The sequence below is a fragment of the Coregonus lavaretus genome (genome assembly GCF_964263955.1).
Source record: "Coregonus lavaretus genome assembly, contig: HAP1_SCAFFOLD_224, whole genome shotgun sequence".
NCBI classification, from domain to species: Eukaryota; Metazoa; Chordata; class Actinopteri; order Salmoniformes; family Salmonidae; genus Coregonus; species Coregonus lavaretus.
The window spans coordinates 499,498-523,730 of record NW_028158475.1 but is presented as its reverse complement, the minus strand read 5'-3'; the positions used below and the strand labels follow the sequence as shown (position 1 = coordinate 523,730).

Here is a 24,233-nt window from a genome sequence, read left to right as displayed (position 1 = left end):
TTTAAAAGTCTGGCGTGGCTTTTCCATGCATAAAATACCCAAGGTTGATAAAAAAAAGCCTAAACCACACTTTTCAAGTGTCATCAAATCAAATACAATTGTATTTGTCACATGCGCCGAATACAACAGATGTAGACTTTACCATGCAATGCTTACTTACAAGCCCTTAACCAACAATGCAGTTTTAAGAAAATAGAGTTTAAAAAATATTTACTAAAGAAACTAAAGTCAAAATTTAAAACAAAAGTAACAGAATAAAATAACGAGGCTATATACAGGGGGTACCGGTACTGAGTATAGGGGGGGTGTCAATGCAAATAGTCTGGGTGGCTATTTGATCATTTGTTCAGCAGTCTTATGGCTTGCGGGTAGAAGCTGTTAAGGAGCCTTTTGGAACTAGACTTGGTGCTTCAGTACCGCTTGACGTGGGGTAGCAGAGAGAACAGCCTATGACTTGGGTGACTGGAGTCTTTGACAATTTTTTGGGCCTTCCTCTGACACTGCCTAGTATGTAGGTCCTGAATGGCAGGAAGCTTGGCCCCAGTGATGTACTGGGCCGTACGCACTACCCTCTGTAGTGCCTTACGGTCAGATGCCGAGCAGTTCCCATACCAGGCGGTGATGCAACCGGTCAGGATGCTCTCGATGGTGCAGTCGTATAATTTTTTGAGGATCTGGGGACCCATGCCAAATTTTTTCAGTCTCATGAGGGGGAAAAGGCGTTGTTGTGCCCTCTTCACAACTGTCTTGGTATGTTTGGACCATGATAGTTTGTTGGTGATGTGGACACCAAGGAACTTGAAACTCTCGACCCGTCATCATGATGATGGGGCGACAGGTAGCTTAGTGGTTAAGAGCGTTGTGCCAGTAACCGAAAGGTCGCTGGTTCTAATCCCCGAGCTGACTAGGTGAAAAATCTGTCGGTGTGCCCTTGAGCAAGGCACTTAACCCTAATTGCTCCTGTAAGTCGCTCTGGATAAGAGCGTCTGCTAAATGACTTAAAAATGTAAATACAAATAAATAAATAAATGCTTACAGCAATTAATACAAAATAAAATAAAGCTGTTTGGCCTCTGTCTCCATTGGTAAAAGGGAAACATAAAGACTCCAAAAAGGTTGATTGTAGGAATAAAAAGCATCCCAAAACACTTTTTTTTTCTCCAGATTTCATCGTTATGGTGTCAGCAATTCTTCTGATTTGGTTATTCTGGACATAACACTACTTTTCCACTCCATAATAAATTCATAACAGTTTGGCTGGCGTCACCATGCATAAAATGAAAAGGAAGGACTCCAATACTTGAGAAAGAATAGGCCTACTGGCCTTTGTGGGCCAGAACCACTTTTTCACATGTGATCGTGATGGTGCCAGTCTTATTCTTGTTCTGAATAAACTATTCTGGACATATCGCACTACCTTGCCACTCTAGCCTCTGCTCTCCTCCACACCCCACCCTCCCTCTGCTTTACCCGGAGTATAGTACGGCTACTCCTCCTCTTCCCGCCCGGAGGCCTGCTCCTGGAAGCGGTCCAACCTGGGATTGGCTTCCCGCTTTTCACACGGAGCAGGAACTGATGCGCCAGGATAACCATATATGGACTTGCTATCAATTTCGTTGCCATGACTCAGCCTCGCGCCTTATCAATAGAACACGATTGAACACTGTGTGGATACAAGGCGATGGGAAGTGGAATTTGGCTACTGTTCAACCAGTTCTACAAAGACATTGTATAGGCTAAATAATCGTGTTTTTAACCTGAGGAAGACCTATAGTTTTCTTAGGTAAATGACCCAAGCTGTAATTGTAAGGCAATCTTCAATCAGCTAAATGTGTCAGTGATATTTTCTTATATTGACCCTAATAGGCACTAAATAAATGTAGCCTATCAATACATGTAGAGTATTCAAATGTATCAATATGGACGACCTCCACAAGATGAAGCAGTATGAAAATGTATGCGCTCACTAACTGTAAGTCGCTCTGGATAAGAGCGTCTGCTAAATCACTAAAATGTAAAATGTAATATAATATTATATCCAACTGGCAATGCCACCTTTATAACGGTAAAGATAGCCTTCAAGATTATATCCACATCAATATATGAAGTCAAAATGAATCTGAAAGTGGAGGTTTAAGCAAATAACACTACAATTTAACCCAGATAGAAGTATAAAATCATATAAGAAGCCTATCACTTTCCTCTCTCGCAAGTCTTGTTTATCTCAGCAGTTCCTGGCAACAACGTCATCGAACATCTGACGTTTCAGGGCGTGGAACAAGGGCTGACCAATCGGTGCGTTTCTTGCACTGTAAACTGTATAAATTGCCTGTATCGCATGAACACTGGTAGAACACGAGTTTAGACCAGCGAGGAAACCGCAACACTCCAGATCTCAAAGAAATATCAACGGGACAAAAGACCGTGTGGAATCCAATAATTAGCCACCGGACATCAGTTTGAATACAACTGTCAAGAAAAAAAACCCGACGACTATTGACTCGGTACAGTACAGTTCCACTATTTTGGAAGTTTTGTTCTGTTCTACTTTGATAACTTTGGGCTTGATTATAATATACCTTCTGCGGAAACGTTTGGTTGCTGAAAAGACACTCGAGAGGGCTTGCCCTTTTTTGGACGTATAAATTCAGCTACTACACTGAAGAATTCCAGCAATATTTGAATAATGTCCACAATAATGGAACAGCCTTTCTATCATGACGACTCGTTTCTTTCTGCTTATGGTCATTCAGGCGCTGCCCTGCACGACTACAAGCTCCTCAAGCAGAACATGAACTTGAACTTCGCCGAGAACTATCGGAACCAAAGCCTCAAGGCTCAGCTGCGCTCCGAGAGTGAATTCTATCCGACCGGGAGCGCATCGGAAGTCGGCTCGCTGAAGCTCGCCTCTCCTGAACTGGAACGACTGATCATCCAGAACAGCAACGGTGTCATCACTACCACACCGACACCTGGGCAGTACTTCTACAGTCGGGGAATCACAGAGGAGCAAGAGGGCTTCGCGGACGGGTTCGTCAAAGCTCTGGACGACCTCCACAAGATGAACCAGATGCCGCCACCGAACGTGTCCATCGGAACTGGTGGAGTCTCCACGTGCACGGTGGCCTCCACCGTGTTTGGTTCCTCCATGCAGCAGGAGCACCTCGAGTACACCACCCTGAACAGCTGTGGCCCTCACACTACCCTCACACCTGCAACCAGCAGCTACCCCTCCACCACCATCAGCTACCTGCCTCAGCACCAGTACCATCACCACCAAGCCGCTGCGCACCCATCCCACCACTTCCAGCACTCGCTAGCCGGAGCAGGCCTACACGCACAGCGATATTCGGGGCTGAAAGAGGAGCCCCAGACCGTCCCAGACATGCAGAGCAGTGACGACGAGTCACTTCGCGGCATGTCCCCAATCGACATGGAGAACCAGGAGCGCATCAAGGCCGAGCGCAAGAGGCTCAGGAACCGCCTGGCAGCCACCAAGTGCCGGAAGCGAAAGCTGGAGCGCATCTCGCGCCTGGAGGACAAAGTGAAGGTTCTGAAGACAGACAACGCCGGGCTCTCGAGCACAGCTTCCGTCCTGCGCGAGCAGGTAGCTCAACTCAAACAGAAAGTTATGACACACGTCAGTTCCGGCTGTCAACTCATGTTGACGTCCAAGATCAAGTCGTTTTGAAAACTATAAAACGATGGACTATAAAAGAAACACTGGACAATAATGGGGAGGACATTTGTTTTACTTTGTTAAAGCAAACATAACTTTTACTGCACTGTTGGGACAGCAATTGACGAACTTTGTAAACTACCATTGATGTGTTTTCATGTTGAAAATATTCAAAAGTTTGTTATTTTTGCATTGTTTATTGGTTTCCAGACTATGATGGACATGGGAAACCACGTGCACAACAATAAGACTAATAACACTCGGGGAATTCTGAACAAGTTGTATAAAGTGTCATGTAGTTATGGCTTTGCCTGTTTACATTTGTTTTATTTTTTTTACTTTGAAAAGTCATATGTGAAATGCATTCCATTTATAAGTTATTGTGTTAAGTCAGGTTGAACCTCACTGTCTTTTTTACTTGTACAGTATATATTTAAGTAAAATATCTTTACATTTACCCTCTGTCTATTTTACTTTTGTATCCTTTCTACACAACTACATTGACATTTCTCAAACCAATGAACGTTATAGGCCTATGAGTTAGATACAGCCTAGGCCTATATGACATTTCAGCTATAGTGTTCATGACAAGCTTTAGTGTTATCAACATTATATAAGTAGAAGCAGGAGTGTTGTTTACATGGATACATAATTACTTTGAGATTTCCCACGCTAACCAGTAAATTATCATTAGGAACTGTTTCAGTTTTTTTAATCAACCAACATAAAAACGGGGCTTGACGTACGAGACGTGCCCGCGTTGGGTTGTTTGCCCTCACTGACGTACATACGTATGGCCAAATATGGTAATGTTTTGGTATCACACGTCACAGCAGGGGGAAGATTTCCGGGAACCCCCACCTACATTGCCCGTCAGTACAGCGGTGCGTTTTCGATAGACCTTACACTACTAGGCCATACTGTGCGTGTGAAGAGACGTTTCTCAATGGCAAGCTTTTATTAAAGACGGGGGGAGTTCCCCTATTCAGCCACCGCAGCGTTCAATTTCCCAAAACAACCCTATGCGAAACTAATGTCGAGATAAAAATACACGGGTCAATTTTCCAGCAAAGCAAACGATATTCTGCTGACGTGAAAATGGAAACTAAACATTTTTATGCTGTGTGAGTAATCTTGTACATGTCTCTGAACATTCAAAGTCTAATGTAAACTCAGCAAATAGCCTGTGCAATAAATTATGAACAGGAAAATTGTAGGCAGTATGAAATTGTATGCACTAACTGTAAGTAGCAATGGATAAGAGCGTCTGCTAAAATGTCAAATTGATATCAGCACAGAGTTCGGTAAATTCAACTCCGTTCAATTGAAGATATCCATATTACAGGGATCTAAACTAGAGCTAGGCACATATCCTCTGAACAGTTTGCCAAGGATCTAGGGACGGCAGGGTATTGAGGTTGGATGCGGAGAGCGGTAGGTTCTCTGCATTTATTAGGTGACCAATTGGGACAGCCTTATTGATATCAACTTTATAGAAAAGGTGTCATCTGATGACAGTGCTTTTATAATATAGCCTGCTTTAAGGAATACAATATAGGGTACAGGATATCCAACTGATAAAAGACTGTGCTGGGAATTCTCCACATTACACACCAACAAAATCTTACAAAACCTTTATTATATCACCACCTACCATTGTTGAAGCAGATCTGTCAACTGATTTAGGAGAGAATCTGGCAAAGTGGCGTTAGGCTCCACCTAGTGGTCAAAACTAAATTCCACACATGACAACAAACTGATAACTTCCACTTGGTTTTATTTGTCAGACAAAACACTGCCAACATGTAAGTCATTATTTTCCCATTTGTTGTTATTAATCACGTGACTGTAGACTGAGTAGTTAACAATTGCAAGGTACAAAATATTCAATGTTTTTCTAACACTTGAGATAAAGGAGAAAAAAACAAAACACTTTCAGTGCTTGGGACTAGAAGAGACTGTTTCCACCAGTAGTTTGTCATACAGATACACGATTTTGTAACAATGTCAAGATAGAAGAGTGGGAGTCTAACGAGTTCTTTAGAACTAAAGATATATAAGTGTGGGTTGGACGCCAAGAGACAGCTGCTAAAGGGGGGACTTCCCATCTGAAGGTAAGTGCTAGGACATCTCAGGAGTGCCTGAGTGTGGGTCGGAAATGGCACCCTATTCACTAATGTGCACAACCTTTGACCGGGGTCCATATGCACTACATAGGGTGCCATTTTGGACACAGCCTGAGGCTCCGTTGTGTGGTTACTGTTTGGAGAAGAACTCCTTGCTCTTCTGGATGTCGGGGACGATGGTGTCACTGCCTGGCTTCCAGCCAGCGGGACACACTATTCCAGGAAGAGAGGTACAAGCCCAGGATGAGTCACACTGACATGGAATATTCTTCCAAACACATTCCACATGTTCTAAACTAACTGAGCTCCCATATAAAAAAAAAAAGAGGCTAATGAAATGGTATAGGTGTTGTAAACAGAAAATGTTAGCTGTTGGTTTACTGAATGACCATGCCGAAATGTCCTGTGCATAGCAACGCGACTAGATCCAGATGCTGCAGGCTCTGCAGACTTTTTATTACAAGGAGCACGTGTGCAACAAAGTTGAAAAATGAAGGCGCACAAAATTCCAGGTGGCGCAAACTATTTTGCCGCATATGTGAGTAAAATGGTCGCACTGTAGAGCCCTGTGCTGGTTCCTGAAGTAAGAACTAGGTAGCAAAAACATGTAAAACCTGCTAGTCGCTTACCCTCGCCGTATTTGTCTGTGTGCTGGAAGGCCTGCACCAGACGCAGGGTCTCGTCCACAGAGCGGCCCACTGGCAGGTCGTTGATGGTGATCTGCCTCAGGATGCCCTTGTCGTCAATCACAAACAGACCCCTGACAGAGAGGGAGAAGACACGGAGGGAGAGAGAGGAAGCAGACAGTGAGAGGGTCAGAAGGCCACATGGGGCATCTGTGATAGACTGTGCTAGAATCAATACAGGAGTCACCTAACATGGAGGTGAATCAAATGCAAAATGAAGCATACACATAAACATGCACACATTCATTTAAAAATAACCTTACAAGTGCACACTAAAACTTCAAATAGCACCTTGCATACAGAGGCTTCACATACACACTACTGATGGCAGTGTTGTAACTAACTGACCTGTAAGCGATGCCCTGGTCCTCCTTCAGCACTCCGTAGTCTCTGGAGATGGACTGTGTGAGGTCAGCCACCAGGGGGATGTTCATTGGTCCCAGTCCACCCTGCTTCCTGGGGGTGTTGATCCTATAGGGAGGGAAAGGGAAAGCGCACAATGTCATCATACCATAACCTCAAATACAGCCCTTGTTTACGCTTCATTAAGGATGTAGTGAGCGTCACATAGTAACAGAAAGTCAAATTAATAATTCTAAAGGCTGACATTCACACAATAGTCAACAAAGTAAATTAACCATTGATGCAAATGTAACCTACATAGATGGATGATTGTAACACCATTGTTGGATTGAGTCCAGTGACCGTTAGTCTGCTGAGAGCTATGGCTCCTATCACCACTAGGCAGTACAGCAGGCAGAGACAAGATAGCCAGAGGGTGGGAGTGTACTCAAAAGCTTGCTTAAATGTTTTACAATTGGCAGATGTGGACAGCTGGAAAACATTTTACACTGACAATTTGTTATCGGTTCAAATAGGTTAGCCTCTTGACCATTCTGATCGAGGTGCTGTCAGGTGCAAGAATATTTAACCCTACTGTATATCTCCATGCCTTTAAAGTTCCCATCAATAGAAAAGACTTGAACAATTAAATGATCAAAAGCCTAAACCAGTTCTTACCAGGCCAGATGGCTGAAGTGAGAGTCTGTGGAGGCGCCGATGACCTCACAGCCGATCTTGCGGAACTCCTCGGCCTGGTCGCTGAAGGCCACGATCTCAGTGGGGCACACGAAGGTGAAGTCCAGCGGGTAGAAGAAGAACACCACATACTTCCCTGGAGGGGACACACGCAGGAGAGGAGTCAGAAGAGTGTGTGTGTATGTTTGGGTACATGTAGGCCTAATCTCGGGACAGCAATAACACTGAGTAGCTGATTTGGTTCTGGGTACCAAGATTATTGTACATGCTACTCTACAGCCTATTATTTTGAAGGTAAGTCACCTTTGAAGATGCAAGTACATCAGAGAGTTACATTTACATTGTAGTCAGAATATTCACTTTCATTTTTTAAGTACTTTACGCACACACAGCTGAGTGACCTTGTTAAAACTGCCATCATGAGTAGTTCTGCATGGTTGTTAAAGACAACGATGTAATTGACAGTAAGGATGAAGATCCTTACCTTGGTAGTTAGTCTGATTAATCAGGCTGTAATACACTATTAATTGGTATATAGAGCCTGTGACATTTGTGTGCAAAATTGTGTAAATGGTCCTTACAAGCCAGAATGTTGAATAAAATTACATTTAAACTTGCTCTACCAGTTGTCTGTGCAGTTTGTCCTGTTGATGGAAAATTGAGACAACATATCCACAGAGTAGTGTTATTAACCCGACTTTCAGTACACTGGTCTGTATAACAGTTTGTACTTCCAGTTTTTATTTTCAATACTGATGCAATTCGCACGTGCCAAACACTTGCACAATATGGCCGAGCCTAACAGAACCACAGACCAAATGGCAAACACTTCCAGCTGATTGCGAGGAAACATTGCTTTGGTTGACTACTTCTGGTTACATTTGGACCTACCGGGGTCAGGTAAACAACACTTTCATGTGGATACCCCATCACCACCTCCTACCGCCTAAAGGACCAACAGCATGTACAACCGGTAAAGTAACCTCAAACATCATTTTATATAACATTCTGGGGTGTAGAGACTTGACTCTTTCAGACTGATATCCATGGAGTAACCATGGTAACATTCTGATGTTTAGGCAACTTTGTAGTTAGATGGTAACCTGTTAACGACTGACCTGACAATTAAATTGTCATTTAGAGAAAGTCAAAAGTCCTTACCTATGTAGTCAGACAGCTGGATATCTTTGAACTGTCCGTCCACCACAGCAGTGGCTTTGAACTGTGGGGCCGGCTGGCCTATTTTAGCGTTTCCAGCAGACATGGTGGTGACTGACAGCTCACTGGAAAGACTACGAATGACCCAGCAAAGCAAATCAACAGTGAATCAATACAGTTTGGAACTTCACGTCTCAATGTGCCAAAGCAAATGGGGTGGAGTCTAGTAGGCTATGCTCCAGGAGCCTCACTCCTTTTTAACAAGCATTAGCATATGAAGAAAAAAAGTCATTCAGTCATACAATGTAAGCAATAGTCAAAGTAATACAAAAACACTTAAATGAGAAGTTTTTGAAAAAATGCTCAAAGCGCCAGGTTTCTTACACTGAATTCAATTATACTGCAGTGCTGTACTAGCTACCTAGCTGTATAATGCTGCAGGATCAATGTGCCAATACCAAGTCTAGTCACATGCAAGTCAGTTGTTCTGAAGGCTGTGCGTGAGAACAAAGGTCTCACAGTGTTGCCTTAAACCTTGCCCAATGAAGAAATTCCATACTCCGTTGACATTCAAAGGTCCTTTATAATAGTTTCACTCATTTGTGTCGGGAAATTGATTACTACATTGTTGGGTTTGGAACTTGCAAGAAAGGCATTTCACTGTACTTGTGCCCTTGACAAACTTGAAACTATATAATTAAATCAAATTGTATTTGTCACATGCGCCGAATACAACAGACCTTACCGTGAAATGCTCACTTACAAGCCCTTAACTCTATTTCTTGAACTGCATTGTTGGTTAAGAAAATATTTACTAAATAAACAAAAAGTAAGACAATAAAATAACAATAACGAGGCTATATACAGGGGGTACCGGTACCGAGTCACTGTGCGGGGGTACAGGTTAGTCGAGGTAATTTGTACATGTAGGTAGGGGTAAAGTGACTATGCATAGATAAACAGCGAGTAGTAGCAGTGTAAAATCAACTTGTTATGTAATAACAATGAAACAATTTAATAGTATTATGTATGCATTCATTTACTAGCCATCTATGCAGGTAGTTACATTACAACTAGTTAACTAATTGGCTAACAAGGTGCCAAGCCTCCACACCCACCAAACTGTTCAAAAGGACAAAGAACAAGCTAGTAAGACATAGACCGCAAGTAGAAGGAGGATTGACCCACAATGCCTAGCTAACGTTAGTTGCTAGCTAGCAAACTCGCTAGCCGGTTTCTTTTGTCTGCAACTCTTCGCAACTTCAGCAAAAATAGCAACATGTTAGCAGCTGAAAAATACACTGTAGTACACTGGAATGATAGTCGAAGTAGCTAATGTATACTTACGTTTCTTGTGAAAGGCATAAAGATACGTTTTTGTGTTGCGGTTTGCTGCAGTGGCGTGGAAGCCGCTAATACAGAAGAGAAAACGTTCCCCATCCGTTTTAAAAGATTTTGTTTTCAAAATAAAAGTCGCCAGAGAACTCGTTTAAATAAATGTCAATAGAATTGGATTGCTTGTTGTGTGATTAATTATAATTCAAAACACTTTCTGATATTACACAATATGTGTACACAAAAGTGTTTCTGTGGGATGACACCACATTATATGATAATTCTTTCATGTTCAATCGATGGATTTAGGACAAGGACTTTTAATTTGTATGAGTAAACATTTTGACCCGGAAACGATTGCTGTAAACTCTTCACAGGCGCTGATGGTGGAACACGGGTTAAGTTGTCGAATTCAATTATTAAAGAGAATAATATTGCATATTTTCGGTGAGTTATGGTCTATTTAACTAGTTAAGTTCCTAGCTACCTATCATATCTTATTGTGAAGTATCCTATTCTCTGACAAATCCCGTTTTCAACAAACCTAGCTATCTAGCCAGCAAGCTAACGTTAGCTAGCAAAGTGCAGTCATTTAGTTCGCAAACTACAATACCAGTTTACTTATTATTTTTTGCTTAGTTGAGTCTGATGTCCAAGCTGTGGACTTGTATTTTCAAATCGTTATGGCAGCTAGCTAGCTAGCTTACAATCTGAGCAAATGAACTCATATCTCTGTTTACATCTATTGAAAGGGAACTCAGCTCAGCTGCTGTTGCTGGTCTGAGTGTCATTCAAGAAGTTTGACAGCCCTCGAGTTGGAATTGACTGGTACATTCTGACCAAATCAGAGTGGTCTGAATTGACTGGATGCGGCATGCTGTTTCAGTTCAGTTACATTCTAACCAATGAGCGCTAAGACATTCACCATATATTTTCTATCCATTTCCCCCTTCTCAATTATCTCAGGTACAGAAGAAGACAACAGCCTAGGCTAGATCCGTTTTCAACCCTGGAATCAAACTCATCCAGTCACCCGCATTCATGGAGAACACAAAAGAAGCGGGTAAGAACAAAGAGAGGAAAAGAGAGAATTTAGACTAAGAAGGTGTGCATGAATTATAGTCTGAGCCAGCTGGAACCATTTTTGATTAGAAGCATAGTCATGCCTCATCAGATTCAGAATGTCTCTGGATTTACACTCACACTCTTACTATTTCCTCTGCACCACTTCCTCTCTCTTCCCTTCCTCTCTCTCCTCCCTTGTCCTCTCTCTCCTACCTCCTCTCTCTCCTTCCTCCTCTCTCTTCCCTCCTCCTCTCTCACCTCCCTTCCTCCTCTCTCCTCCCTCCTCCTCTCTCTCTTGTCCCTCAGCCCCGTCCCCGGTCATGTGTGAGGTGTGCGGGACCTACTTCGAGACGCGGCGGGGTCTCTCCAGTCACGCCCGACTCCACCTCCGTCAGCTCGGCGTGGCTGTCTCGGACAACAGCGGAGCTCCAATCGACTTGCTCTACCAGCTGATTCAGGACAGGGACGGTTCCATGCATCCACTCAAACCCATCTACTCTTCACCCAAAAAATCCAAGGGGTCAGGGACGCTCATCTCCCAGAAGGAGTCCCCTCTAGGGGGTAGGGTCAAAGTAATGACGACCCCACAGAATAATATATCCCAGGTAGCCCCGGGCCCCACAGCTCGTAAAGGAACAGTTTTGGCCAAGCCTCTGCAGTCTTCCATGTCGTCGTTCCCAACAGCAGGCAAGACGCCATCGCCCTCAGGGGGAGCGAGCCTGGCCTCGGCCAAGCCTGCCTGGGCACCGCAGGAGACGGATGCCCCTCTCACCCTAGGTAAGTCTCAGCTTGGGTGTTTTAGATTGGAGTAGATATTTGAAGTGTTTCGTTATTAGATGTGTGTCATCAGGAAGTCACATAGTAGGCCTATTATGTGTGGAATTGAACGTTGTACCATTACATATAGATAGACATTTCTGTTCTTATGTAATGACATTATTAACTTCAAGTAGAACGTGGCACATTCTAACACCAGTCTCTGGCTCCTCCCCTGCCTCGACAGCGATGGACACCAATGACGAGGTGCATGTGTGCCAATTGTGCGGTGCCTGGTATGAGTCCCGCAAAGGCCTGGCCAGTCACTGCCGGGCCCACTTGCGCCAGTTCGGCATCACCGAGAACACCGAGACGAAAGGAGGACCAATAGAATTCCTCTACCAGATCATGGAAGCGGAAGACCTCCAACCTATAGCAAGTGAAGGTCTCAACGTCTATAACCCATCTATGTCTTCTAACTCTAACAAACGGCCCTCCGGCTCTGGTTCGTCCACCTCGCCTGCTAGACATAAAGGATCCCCCCCCTCCTCCCTTCACCAGCCTCCCTCCAGCAAACGGCCCAAGCCCTCCGCATCAGAAGGAACCGCTCCGCAGGATCATAGGCTCAGCAAGGGTGAGTTTCAAGTTATTTTTGAAGGGGCATTCTGCGATTGGTACATCCATTTAGTTGAAGTCATATTTTAAGTCCAATTAATTCATTTTAGTTTAAGTCATTTTAAAGGGATGTCACAACACAATTCAAAGAACATAAAAAGAAAGGTAAATGATAAAACCTCAAGTGATTTAATAAAAAACATATAATTTGAAATACAGGTGAGTTCACCTGCGTGTTGTGTGGCGAGGAGTTTGAGAACCGTAAAGGCCTAGCGAGCCACTCCCGCTCTCACCTGCGCCAGCTCGGCGTCACCGACCTCCTGGGCAAGGCATCGGCCATCGACACGGTCCAGCAGCTGGTCAGCAGCGGTGTGCTGGCGGCCGCCGCATCGGCACAACCCAGTAACAACACCACCACCACCAAGACCCCGTCTCAGTCTCCAGCTAGATCCCCAGCTAACGCCCACCTCAGCCCCTTGGCCTCCAGCCACAACCCCAGGCCCAAGGCCAAGAAGGGCTCCACCCTGGTCTATCCCAAGCCGGAACCCCTGGAGATGGAGATGGATGTGGGGTTCTCCAGTCCGCTTGGGGGGTACAGCAGCAGTAATGGATCTCAGGGTTCTCAGAAGTGGCCCAACTCTGCTGGAAATGGCCAGTCCTTCAACTCAGGTAAGATGTGGGTCCTATCTTTTTGACCAAGTGGTATAAATTCTGTGGTTTCTAATTTGTTTGTCAAATTCCCTCTTCTATTTGTGTTTTTCTGTTTTACCATTATATAACTGCACTCATAGACCATTGACCATCCATTCAGTCAAAGCAGCATAGCTAAATGCAGTGACATGTCAAGTGAATGGCGCCGGAGGAGGTGGCTGCCGTTTTACGTGCTCCTAACCAATTGTGCTATTTTGTGTGTTTTTTCGCGTTGTACATAATGTTTCTGCCACCGTCTCTTATGACCGAAAGTAGCTTCTGGATATCAGAAAAGAGATTACTCGCCTCAAACTGGACGAAGATGTTTTCTTTAACGAGTCGGACGCGAAGGATTTACTCCAGATACGCGACCAGGTCCAAATCCCTGTCATTCGTATGAAGAAAAGACACTGACACAGGGGACGCAGGTCCGGATGCCTTGTGAGAATTTGTCAGTGAGTGGGTAACCCGCCTCTACCATCCGTCCTTTTGGCCAAAGTGCAATCATTGGAGAATAAACTGGATGAGCTCCGTTCAAGAATATCCTACCAACGGGACATTAAAAACTGTAATATCTTATGTTTCACAAGTCGTGGCTGAACGATGACATGGATAATATACAGTTGGTTGGTTTTTCCATGCATCGGTAAGACAGAACCGCTGCCTCCGGTAAGACAAGGGGTGGCGGTCTGTGTCTATTTGTCAATAACAGCTGGTGCACGAAATCAAATATTAAGGAAGTCTCAAGGTTTTGCTCGCCTGAGGTAGAGTATCTCATGATAAGCTGAAGACCACACTATTTACCAAGAGAGTTTTCATCTATATTTTTTGTAGCTGTCTATTTACCACCACAACCCGATGCTGGCACTAAGACCGCACTCAACAAGCTGTATAAAGCCATAAGCAAACAAGAAAATGCTCATCCAGAGGCGGCGCTCCTAGTGGCCGGGGACTTAATGCAGGGAAACTTACATCCGTTTTACCTAATTTCTACCAGCATGGGAAAAAAAGCTCTAGACCACCTTTACTCCACACACAGAGACGCGTACAAAGCTCGCCCTCCATTTGGCAAATCTGACCATAACTCTATCCTCCTGATTCCTGCTTACAAGCAAAAACTAAAGCAGGAAGTACCAGTGACTCGCTCAATACGGAAGTGGTCAGATGACGCAGATGCTAAGCTACAGGACTGTTTTGCTAGCACAGACTGGAATATGTTCCGGGACTCATCCGATGGTATTGAGGAGTATACAACATCAGTCACCAGCTTCATCAATAAGTGCATCGATGACGTTGTCCCCACAGTAACCGTACGCATATACCCCAACCAGAAGCCATGGATTACAGGCGACATCAGCACTTAGCTAAATGGTAGAGCTGCCACTTTCAAGAAGCGGGACTTTAACCCGGACGCTTATAAGAACTCCTGCAATACCCTCAGACGAACCATCAAACAGGCAAAGCGTAAATACAGGACTAAGATTGAATCCTACTACACCGGCTCCGACGCTCGTCGGATGTGGCAGGGCTTGCAAACTATTACGGACTACAACGGGAAGCATGGCCGCGAGCTGCCCATTGACACAAGCCTACCAAACGAGCTAAATTACTTCTATGCACGCTTCAAGGCAAGCAACACAGAAGTATGCATGAGAGCACCAGCTTTTCCGGACGACTGTGTGATCACGTTCGCCGATGTGAGTAAGACCTTGAAACAGGTCAACATTCACAAGGCCGTAGGGCCAGACGGATTACCAGGACGTGTACTCCGAGCATGCGCTGACCAACTGGCAAGTGTCTTCACTGACATTTTCAACCTGTCCCTGGCCGAGTTTGTAATACCAACATGTTTCATGCAGACCACCATAGTCTGTGTGCCCAAGAACACCAAGGTAACCTGCCTAAATGACTACCGATCCGTAGCCCTCACGTCTGTAGCCATGAAGTGCTTTGAAAGGCTGGTCATGGCTGACATCAACACCATCATCCCAGAAACCCTATACCAACTCCAATTTGCATACCACCCCAACAGATCCACAGATTACGCAATCTATTGCACTCAACACTGCCCCTTCCCACCTGGACAAGAGGAACACCTACATGAGAATGCTGTTCATTGACTACAGCTCAGCGTTCAACACCATAGTGCCCTCAAAGCTCATCACTAAGCTAAGGACCCTGGGACTAAACACCTCCCTCTGCAACTGGATCCTGGACTTCCTGACGGGCCGCCCCCAGGTGGTAAGGGTAGGCAACAACACATCTGCCACGCTGATCCTCAACACGGGGGCCCCTCAGGGGTGCGTGCTTAGTCCCCTCCTGTACCCCCTGTTCACCCATGACTGTGTGGCCAAGCACGACTCCAACATCATCATTAAGTTTGCTGACGACACTGCTGTGGTAGGCCTGATCACCGACAACGATGAGACAGCCTATAGGGAGGAGGTCAGAGACCTGGCAGTGTGGTGCCAGGACAACAACCTCTCCCGCAACGTGATCAAGACAAAGGAGATGATCGTGGACTACAGGAAAAAGAAGAGGACCGAGCACGCCCTCATTCTCATCGACGGGGCTGTAGTGGAGCAGGTCGAGAGTTAAGTTCCTTGGTGTCCACATCACCAACAAACTATCATGGTCCAAACACACCAAGACAGTTGTGAAGAGGGCACGACAAGGCCTATTACCCCTCAGGAGACTGAAAAGATTTGGCATGGGTCCTCAGATCCTCAACAAGTTCTACAGCTGCACCATCGAGAGCATTCTGACTGGTTGCATCATCGCCTGGTATGGCAACTGCTCGGCCTCCGACCACAAGGCGCTACAGAGGGTAGTGCGTACGGCCCAGTACATCACTGGGACCGAGCTTCCTGCCATCCAGGACCTCTATACCAGGCGGTGTCAGAGGAAGGCCCTATAAGTGGTAAAAGACTCCAGCCACTCTAGTCATAGACTGTTCTCTCTGCTACCGCAAGGCGAGCGGTACCGGAGCGCCAAGTCTAGTTCCAAAAGGCTTCTTAACAGCTTCTAGCCCCAAGCCATAAGACTGCTGAACAGCTAATCAAATGGCTAACTGGACTATTTGCATTGACCCCCCCCCCCCCCCCCCCTTTTTTTAAACGCTGCTGCTACTCGCTGTTTATTATCTATGCATAGTCACTTTACCTCTACCTACATGTACATATTACCTCTACTAACCTTTACCCCCGCACATTGACTCGGTACAGGTACCCGCTGTATATGTTATTGTTATTTTATTGTTGCTCTTTTATTTTTTACTTTAGTTTATTTAGTAAATATTTTTCTTAACTCTTATTTTTCTTAAAACTGCATTGTTGGTTAAGGGCTTGTAAGTAAGCATTTCACGTTAAGGTCTACACCTGTTGGATTCGGCGCATGTGACAAATAAAATTTGATTTGATTTTGACAAATCCTTCCCTCCCTTCCCCAGGTTCAGACCAGGAGCTCATGATCACCTGTGAGTTCTGCGGCCAGTTCTTTGACAGCCGCAAGGCCCTGTCCTGCCATGCCCGCTCCCACCTGCGCCAGCTGGGAGTCATGTGGTCTGTCAACGAGTCGCCCATCGACCTGCTGAGAGACATCCTGCTGAAAGAGGGCAGTGCCACCGCCACCCAGGTGAGTGTGTGTATGTGTGCGGTCCAGTTGGCCACGGAGGTCAGATCGGTATCTCATCATGTGCTACCTACATGCTGCGGTTGTGCCCTTGAGCAAAGCACTAAGGGGCGAATCTTAACTTCTGCTTAAAGGGTAACTCTCAACCCCAATTTCAGCCTTTGCATTCAGGTGAGAAGTTGTGGGTGGGCGGAATTTGCTCACCATCAGAAATATTCATTTTGGGGATAGGTAAACGTAGTTGTACCTGATCCAAACACTTTCTCACTAAAGCATACTTACCAGAAGTCCACTGGCACGCTCTCATAATAGAATTATGTGCATCGTAAGCAAATATGGCTCTGGACAGTTAGCTCACAGTGTAATGCGCAGAGTTCCTGACATCTATTGTAAGTTCGAATCCCCCGTGGGGCGCAAAAAATTATATTTGAAATGTGGAATTGCATTTATTGTGTTGGGAAGAAAAGTGCAACCATCACCTAGAAAATGAAGATTAGGGGTTCAATTCAATTCAACCCACATTGCAGTATTTACGCACTAGCTGTTTTTCCAATGGTCAAATTAACTCGCAGATTGGTCTTGGGTACTGTATAAAAACAGACTATTACCAGGCGACCCCTCTCACAGGTTAACTTTTTTGAATTAGAAGTGTGGGCACGAGATGAATATATATACAGTACCAGTCAAAAGTTTGGACACACCTTACTCATTCCAGGGTTTTTCTTTATTTTTACTATTTTCTACATTGTAGATTAATAGTGAAGACATCAAAACTATGAAATAACACATATGGAATCATGTAGTAACCAAAAAAGTGTTAAACAAATCAAAATATATTTGAGATTCTTCAAAGTAGCCACCCTTTGCCTTGATGACAGCTTTGCACACTATTGGCATTCTCTCAACCTGCTTCATGAGGAATGCTTTTCCAACAGTCTTGAAGGAATTCCCACATATGCTGAGCACTTGTTGGCTGCTTTTCTTTCACTCTGCAGTCCAACTCATCCCAAACCATCTCAATTGGGTTGAGGTCGGGTCATTGTGGAGGCCAGGTCATCTGATGCAGCACTCCATCACTCTCCTTCTTGGTCAAATAGCCCTTACACAGCCTGGAGGTGTGTTTTGGGTCATTGTCCTGTTGAAAAACAAATGATAGTCCCACTAAGCGCAAACCAGATGGGATGGTGTATCGCTGCAGAATGCTGTGGTAGCCATGCTGGTTAAGTGTGCCTTGAATTCTAAATAAATTACAGACAGTGTCTCCAGCAAAGCACCCCCACACCATAACATCTCCTCCTCCATGCTTCATGGTGGGAACCACACATGCAGAGATCATCCGTTCACCAACTCTGTGTCTCACAAAGACACGGCGGTTGGAACCAAGAATCTCAAATTTGGACTCATCAGACCAAAGGACAAATTTCCACCGGTCTAATGTCCATTGCTTGTGTTTCTTGGCCCAAGCAAGTCTCTTCTTATTATTGGTGTCCTTTAGTAGTGGTTTCTTTGCAGCAATTCAACCATGAAGGCCTGATTCACGAAGTATCCTCTGAACAGTTGTTGTTGAGATGTGTCTGTTACTTGAACTCTAAAGCATTTATTTGGGCTGCAATCTGAGGCTGGTAACTCTAATGAACTTGTCCTCTGTAGCAGAGGTAACTCTGGGTCTTCCTTTCCCGTGGCAGTCCTCATGAGAGCCAGTTTCATCATAGCGCTTGATGGTTTTTGCGACTGCACTTGAAGAAACGTTCAAAGTTCTTGACATTTTCCGTATTGACTGACCTACATGTCTTAAAGTAATGATGGACTGTCATTTCTCTTTGCTTATTTGAGCTGTTCTTGCCATAATATGTCACAACACAACTGATTGGCTCAAACGCATTAAGAAGGAAAGAAATTCCACAAAATAACTTTTAACAAGGCACACCTGTTAACTAAAATGCATTCCAGGTGACTACCTCATGAAGCTGGTTGAGAGAATGCCAAGAGTGTGCAAAACTGTCATCAAGGCAAAGGGTGGCTACTTTGAAGAATCTAAAATCTAAAATATATTTTGATTTGTTTAACACTTTTTTGGTTACTACATGATTCCATATGTGTTATCATAGTTTTGATGTCTTCACTATTATTCTACAATGTAGAAAATAGTAAAAATAAAGAAAAACCCTTGAATGAGTAGGTGTATATCTGCCCTATGTGGGAGAACTCACAACCATTGGGCCATGAGTCAACTGTTTTAGCTTTTGACATGACCACCTTTGTCATCTATTTCTTGTTACAATGGATGTAGCTACGAATAAATCTGTAGAATCCTCATAGCTACATGTTTTTTTGTCTTCGTAAAAGCACATGGATGTGTATGAAACGGTAAGCAAAAACGTTGAATTTGGTCATATGCGGAAATGTGCCTTACTGCCTTTTGAATTTTGTTTAAAGTCAGTAGTCTGGTCAACAAAATATATTGGCACACTTCACTGGCAAATAAGGCGCGCTGTCACCTGCTTTTATAGTTAGCCTTGAGGTGGTACCACCCAGTACATCTAGAAGGGAGTAGATTTTATACCTAACCCCTCCCTTGAGATAACAGAGGCCCCTTTAACACGGTTTCAATGGTAGAGTTGAACCACTAGGGGCAAAAAGAGCTAGATTTTCTACTAAAATACCAAAATATATCACTTTTGCAACAAACTGTCAAAATGAAGATCAGAATTGACGTGTTTCACTATAACTAAACGTAAAACATCAGGTTTTGTTTTTTATTTTAAGTCGATTGTTCATATAGTCATGCATTGGTGTCAATGATAGACAAAGTATAAGTTAGGATTCACCCCTTAACCCCCAAATCTGCTCCAGGGGTGGAGCCTGTCTTGTGTGTTTGTGTGTGGTGTGACAGATTAAAATAAAATTGTATTTGTCACGTGCCGAATACAACAGGTGTAGACCTTACTGTGAAATGCTTACTTGCGAGAACTTAACCAACAATGCAGTTTTTTAAAAGTAAGTAAAAAACATTTGCTAAATAAACTATAGGAAAAATAGTAACACAAAAAAATAACAACGAGGCTATATACAAGGGCTACCGGTACCGAGTCAAAGTGCAGGGGTACGGGTTAGTTGAGGTAATTGAGGTAATATGCACATGTAGGTAGGGGTAAAGTGACTATGCATAGAAAATAAACAGAGAGTAGCAGCGTGTGTGTGTGTTTGGCGTCAATATGCATGTGTGTGTATGTCCGTGTGTGTTGGAGTGTCTGTGTAGTATGTGTGAGTGTGTCGTTTGAGTCCAGTGAGTGTACATCGAGCCTGTGCAAGAGAGTCAGTGCAATTTAAAAAAAGAAATACGAATAAAATAAGGGGTCAATGCAAATAGTCCAGTTAGCCATTTGATTAACTGTTCAGCAGTTTTATGGCTTGGGGGTAGAAGCTGTTAAGGAGCCTTTTGGTCCCAGACTTGGCGCTCCGGTACGGCTTGTAGAAAGAACAGTCTATGACTTGGGTGGCTGGAGTCTGACCATTTTTAGGGCCTTCCTCTGATTCAGGGCTGTGACAGGAAAAAACCTGTGCAAATGGATCAATAAAGATGTATTGTGTTGTAGGTCAAGAGGGAGCCAGCGTCCACTCACTCCAGTGCCAGCCCGGCCTGGGCCAATCACAGGCGGTTCTCTGAGCCTTCGTGGGCTCCCCAGGGCTCTAAGAGGACGTTCACTCCTCCACTGGACTACTCCCTCAACGACAAGCCTTCCCCTGATAAGAATGGGTCCTCCCAGTCTGGTAAACTAACAGTGCTAACGCCTGATTAAAGCCCAGTGGATCTCAGCCAGGTTATTTGTGGCAGGCAACTGTTTTCCATTGCAGCTGTGTTATATGATGGCAATTGTATTTAGCAGATGCTCTTGCCAAAGGTGACTGATCCCATTATTAGTAAAAATAAATCAAAATCAACTAGGTAACCTGCCTAGTAATTAGTGCTGAAATAGAAACGTTTATCACGTGAAAAGTTCCAACTGTCAAACTTCTGTTTTTAACCGCCATGTCCTCTTCTCTCCTTCCAGCAGGGGATGCGTGCTGCGAGCTGTGTGGCTTTGACTTTGAGAACCGCACGGCGCTGGCGAGCCACGCACGGGCCCACCTCCGCCAGCTGGGGGTTAAGGAGTGGAGGGTAGAGGGTGTGAAGGCCTCCCCCATTGAGTTGCTCAGCGCCTGGATCCAGAGGCAGCCACGTAAGGCCGCGGAGATCCACCGCCAGTACCGCGACGGTGACCTCAACATCAGGTTTAAGGTGAGTGTTACATCTTCTATTACAAACTGGGTGGTTCGAGCCCTGAATGCTGATTGGCTGATAGTCGTGGTATATCAGACCGTATACCACCGGTATGACAAAACATTTATTTTTACTGCTTTAATTACATTTGTAAACAGTTTATAATAGCAATATGGTACCTTGGGGGTTTGTGATATATGGCCAATATTCCACGGCTAAGGGCTGTGTCCAGGCACTCAGCGTTGCGTCGTGCTTAAGAACAGCCCTTAGCCGTGGTATATCGGCCTTATACCACACCCCCTCGGGCCTTATTGCTTAAGTATAGCGCCCATTAGGTTTGGATCTAATTGCTCTGTGGCAGTGGGGCTGCTCACACCCAGTCTTGGATTAAAAGCAAGTGACAATCACATGCCCTCAGGTGCATGGCGTTTAGGCACTTTCCAGCTGCTTAGTTCTGTGGCAGGAGTGCTTCAACTCTCAGTCTCGGAGAGCAGCTGGGTTTCGTCCTCGCTTTTCCAGTAGCTGAGGCTTGGGGAGACTAGATGAGTAGACGCGTTCTCTGACCAGTTATTGATTTAAATTGAGAAGAAAAGCAGCAGATTGACATCAATAGAATAGCCGTGCTCTGTAGTTGCTAACATCCAAGTCTCTATGTGTACTGTATGCTATTTCTACAACCAATCCAGGTGAATGTAGATGATCCTGTCCAACTTAGACGAGAAACTATTTCACCAACACTTGTTTTCTTTCCCCCCTTCCAGAGGAAAGCCCCGTCCCACTCTCCCGCCACAGACTCAGGCTTCTTCCCCTCGGGAGCCCAGAGGACTGCGGCTGCGGGGCTGCAGCTGGGGCGCAGGGCGGGACGAGAGGTGGCCAGGGTCGCCGGGGGGTTGTCCAGGACAGCTCAGGGTCAAAGGTCACAGGGGGAGACGGGACACTCGTCACATCACCATCATACCGTCGCTCATACGCAGTCCCAGGGGGCTAGAGGAGACTTCAACCACATACGCTCTCCTAGAGGTGAAAGATGGAAACGGACGCAAATGTGCATGTACACACACACCCTATAGTCATTTCTACCTGTAAGCCCTCTGATAAAACCAACGTTGAGCTATGCTAGACTGATTTTTAAAGCCCTTCCCATCCTGTCTGTGCCAGGTTTTGAGCGGCGGGTCCCTAAACACACCGCCCATACGGAGGGAGCAGAGGTAGACGGCAGCTCTCAACAACCCTCCCGGTCAGGAAACATCCCTTCCCTGGTTCCCAGGCCTCCCTCCACTCCTCTGGTCAAACAAGTGGGCAAAGAGTACACCCTCAAGTGCAGGTGAGTTGGTTGCCAAAATGCTGATAGTTCAATGTACGCTGAACTCACAGACTGCCTGAGGTCACACACTTGTAGGATTTATTATTGGCATCGTAAGAGGGTCTATGCACTACAGGTTTTGATACTTCCACAATGTTTCATAGAAAGTGGTTTAAGCACTGGTCTGTTTGTATATTCATATTAACAACCCTTCTCACTCTTGCTTTCTGTTCTATTCCATCCCTCAGGTTCTGTGAGGCAGTGTTCCATGGATCTCAGTCAGTACAGGAGGACTGGATCAGACACCTGCAGCAACACATCCTGGACCTCCGCTTCAACAAGGCCTCTCCTCCCCCCACCCCTGGCCCAGAACGGCCCCTGGTCCCGGGCATCGAACCCTCAGCCATCCCCCCTACCACCACCCCTGTCTTTCTGGCACCACTAGCTGTTTAAATGGTCCACTACAACGGCTACACTCACTGCATTTTTCTTATTACCACTCAGTTGGATTGTCTTATCTGTTGTTCATGTATTTGTTTTCTTCAAAGGACTGTTGAAGTCAGTGTACAATGTGGCAAAAACACTACTAATAAGGTGCGTGTGGGGGACTATGCGTTTGTTTATTTATTCAGCGTTGAAGAAATGACTCGGTATGAATGATAACAGCACAAAGTGGATATACTGTGTCACTAGTCTTGTCCACCAGCTGGCTCTCTCTCTAGCTGTTAGCCTGGGGACGAGGTTACTGGAGTACAGACATAGCTGTACCAGCCTCATATCAACTCTAGAGGGCCTACTTGGGCCATTTGAAGAAGTCTACTTTCAATAACTGTACTCTTGCTGGGGTAACTTGGACATGAGGGGTCAAACAAACTAACATCCATTCATCATGTCAGTCACACCACGTAGTAGTCTAGCAATGGTTACATTCCAGATCTTTATTGTGATGTTTATTGCACATTGTTTTCATAGAAACCTAAATTCATAGTAGTCTGTATGACTTTGGATGGAATGGATTTCCATAGACTGTAGTTAGTGATGTCAATGAAGAAGTAAGGCAAAGCCTGTTCTAGCATTAAATACATTCCCCTTGTTTCAACTGTTTCAAAGCAGTGTGTTATTATAGGTTGCATTGCAAAATAGCAGGGAAGGAAGCATGTTCAGCTTTGAATTATGGTCTGAAATGTATTTCCCTAATGTACAGGAATTTGTATTTACTTTTTTATGAATTATGTTTTAAAATGTAGAAATGTTTTCTGAAGTAAAGAAATATAGACAAGGTTTTATATTTGTCTTGAATTCTTCTGTAATGAGTGGTTTGCAAGGCCGCGGAGCCAGACAGAATTCCAGGACGCGTACTCCGAGCATGCGCTGACCAGCTAGCTGGCAAGTGTCTTCACTGACATTTTCAACCTACAGTGCCTTCAGAAAGTATTCACATCCCTTGACTTTTTCCATATTTTCTTGTGTTATAGCCTGAATTTAAAATGGCCTACACACAATACCCCAGAATGTCAAAGTGGAATTATTTTTACATCATTAAAAATGAAAAGCTGAAATGTCTTGAGTCAAGTATTCAAACCCTTTGTCATGGCAAGATTAAATAAGTTCAGGAGTAAAAATTTGCTTAACTAACATAAGTTGCATGGACTCACTCTGTGTGCAATAATACTGTTTTAACATGATTTTTGTAAGAATACCTCATCTCTGTACCCAACACATCTGTAATGTCCTTCATTCGAGCAGTGAATTTTAAAACACAGATTGAACCACAAAGACCAGGGAGGTTTTTCAATGCCTCGCAAAGAAAGGCACCTATTTGTAAATGGGTAAAAATTTTAAAAAGCATGGTGAAGTTTGAGCATGGTGAAGTTATTAATTACACTTTGGA

General features: G+C 44.6%; 3 protein-coding genes across 5 annotated transcripts; 2 read left to right on the top strand and 1 right to left on the bottom strand.

Moving 5' to 3' along the window:
• Positions 1 to 2,207: 2,207 nt before the first annotated feature.
• LOC311123959 (transcription factor JunB-like) lies at positions 2,208 to 4,136 on the top strand. 2 transcript variants are annotated; one of them, XM_084198178.1, is made up of 2 exons: positions 2,351 to 2,504; positions 2,754 to 4,136. In XM_084198178.1, the coding sequence occupies exon 2, from the start codon at positions 2,792 to 2,794 to the stop codon at positions 3,689 to 3,691; it is 900 nt and encodes a 299-aa protein (XP_084054304.1). In that variant the 5' UTR covers positions 2,351 to 2,504; positions 2,754 to 2,791; the 3' UTR covers positions 3,692 to 4,136. The 2 variants fall into 2 exon arrangements, with proteins under 2 accessions (XP_084054303.1, XP_084054304.1); XM_084198177.1 differs by having other exon boundaries at positions 2,208 to 4,136.
• A 1,303-nt stretch (positions 4,137 to 5,439) lies between these two features.
• LOC311123958 (peroxiredoxin-1-like) lies at positions 5,440 to 10,139 on the bottom strand. Of its 2 annotated transcripts, none has more exons than XM_084198175.1 (6): positions 10,035 to 10,139; positions 8,691 to 8,821; positions 7,512 to 7,665; positions 6,840 to 6,962; positions 6,435 to 6,565; positions 5,440 to 6,018 (listed from the first exon to the last, which is right to left on the bottom strand). In XM_084198175.1, exons 2-6 carry the CDS (start codon positions 8,791 to 8,793, stop codon positions 5,936 to 5,938), a joined length of 594 nt encoding a protein of 197 aa, XP_084054301.1. In that variant the 5' UTR covers positions 8,794 to 8,821; positions 10,035 to 10,139; the 3' UTR covers positions 5,440 to 5,935. The 2 variants fall into 2 exon arrangements, with proteins under 2 accessions (XP_084054301.1, XP_084054302.1); XM_084198176.1 differs by lacking the exon at positions 10,035 to 10,139 and adding an exon at positions 9,072 to 9,138.
• Positions 10,140 to 10,381: 242 nt separating this feature from the next.
• LOC311123957 (protein Wiz-like) lies at positions 10,382 to 23,626 on the top strand. The gene is made up of 11 exons (XM_084198174.1): positions 10,382 to 10,469; positions 10,989 to 11,085; positions 11,394 to 11,864; positions 12,091 to 12,477; positions 12,678 to 13,127; positions 16,597 to 16,781; positions 20,375 to 20,549; positions 20,831 to 21,057; positions 21,801 to 22,059; positions 22,198 to 22,363; positions 22,591 to 23,626. Exons 2-11 carry the CDS (start codon positions 11,064 to 11,066, stop codon positions 22,793 to 22,795), a joined length of 2,547 nt encoding a protein of 848 aa, XP_084054300.1. The 5' UTR covers positions 10,382 to 10,469; positions 10,989 to 11,063; the 3' UTR covers positions 22,796 to 23,626.
• The last annotated feature ends 607 nt before the right edge of the window (positions 23,627 to 24,233 follow it).

Coding starts and splice junctions, on each gene's coding strand:
- LOC311123959 (XM_084198177.1), top strand. CDS start 2,687: ATGTCCACAATAATGGAACAGCCTTTCTATCATGACGACTCGTTTCTT.
- LOC311123957 (XM_084198174.1), top strand. CDS start 11,064: ATGGAGAACACAAAAGAAGCGG. Junction 16,782..20,374: donor GCAGTGCCACCGCCACCCAG/GTGAGTGTGTGT, acceptor ATTGTGTTGTAG/GTCAAGAGGGAGCCAGCGTC. Junction 20,550..20,830: donor GAATGGGTCCTCCCAGTCTG/GTAAACTAACAG, acceptor CTCTCCTTCCAG/CAGGGGATGCGTGCTGCGAG.
- LOC311123958 (XM_084198175.1), bottom strand. CDS start 8,793: ATGTCTGCTGGAAACGCTAAAATAGGCCAGCCGGCCCCACAGTTCAAA. Junction 7,666..8,690: donor CCAGCTGTCTGACTACATAG/GTAAGGACTTTT, acceptor TGTCCCCTCCAG/GGAAGTATGTGGTGTTCTTC. Junction 6,963..7,511: donor CACTTCAGCCATCTGGCCTG/GTAAGAACTGGT, acceptor CCCTCCCTATAG/GATCAACACCCCCAGGAAGC.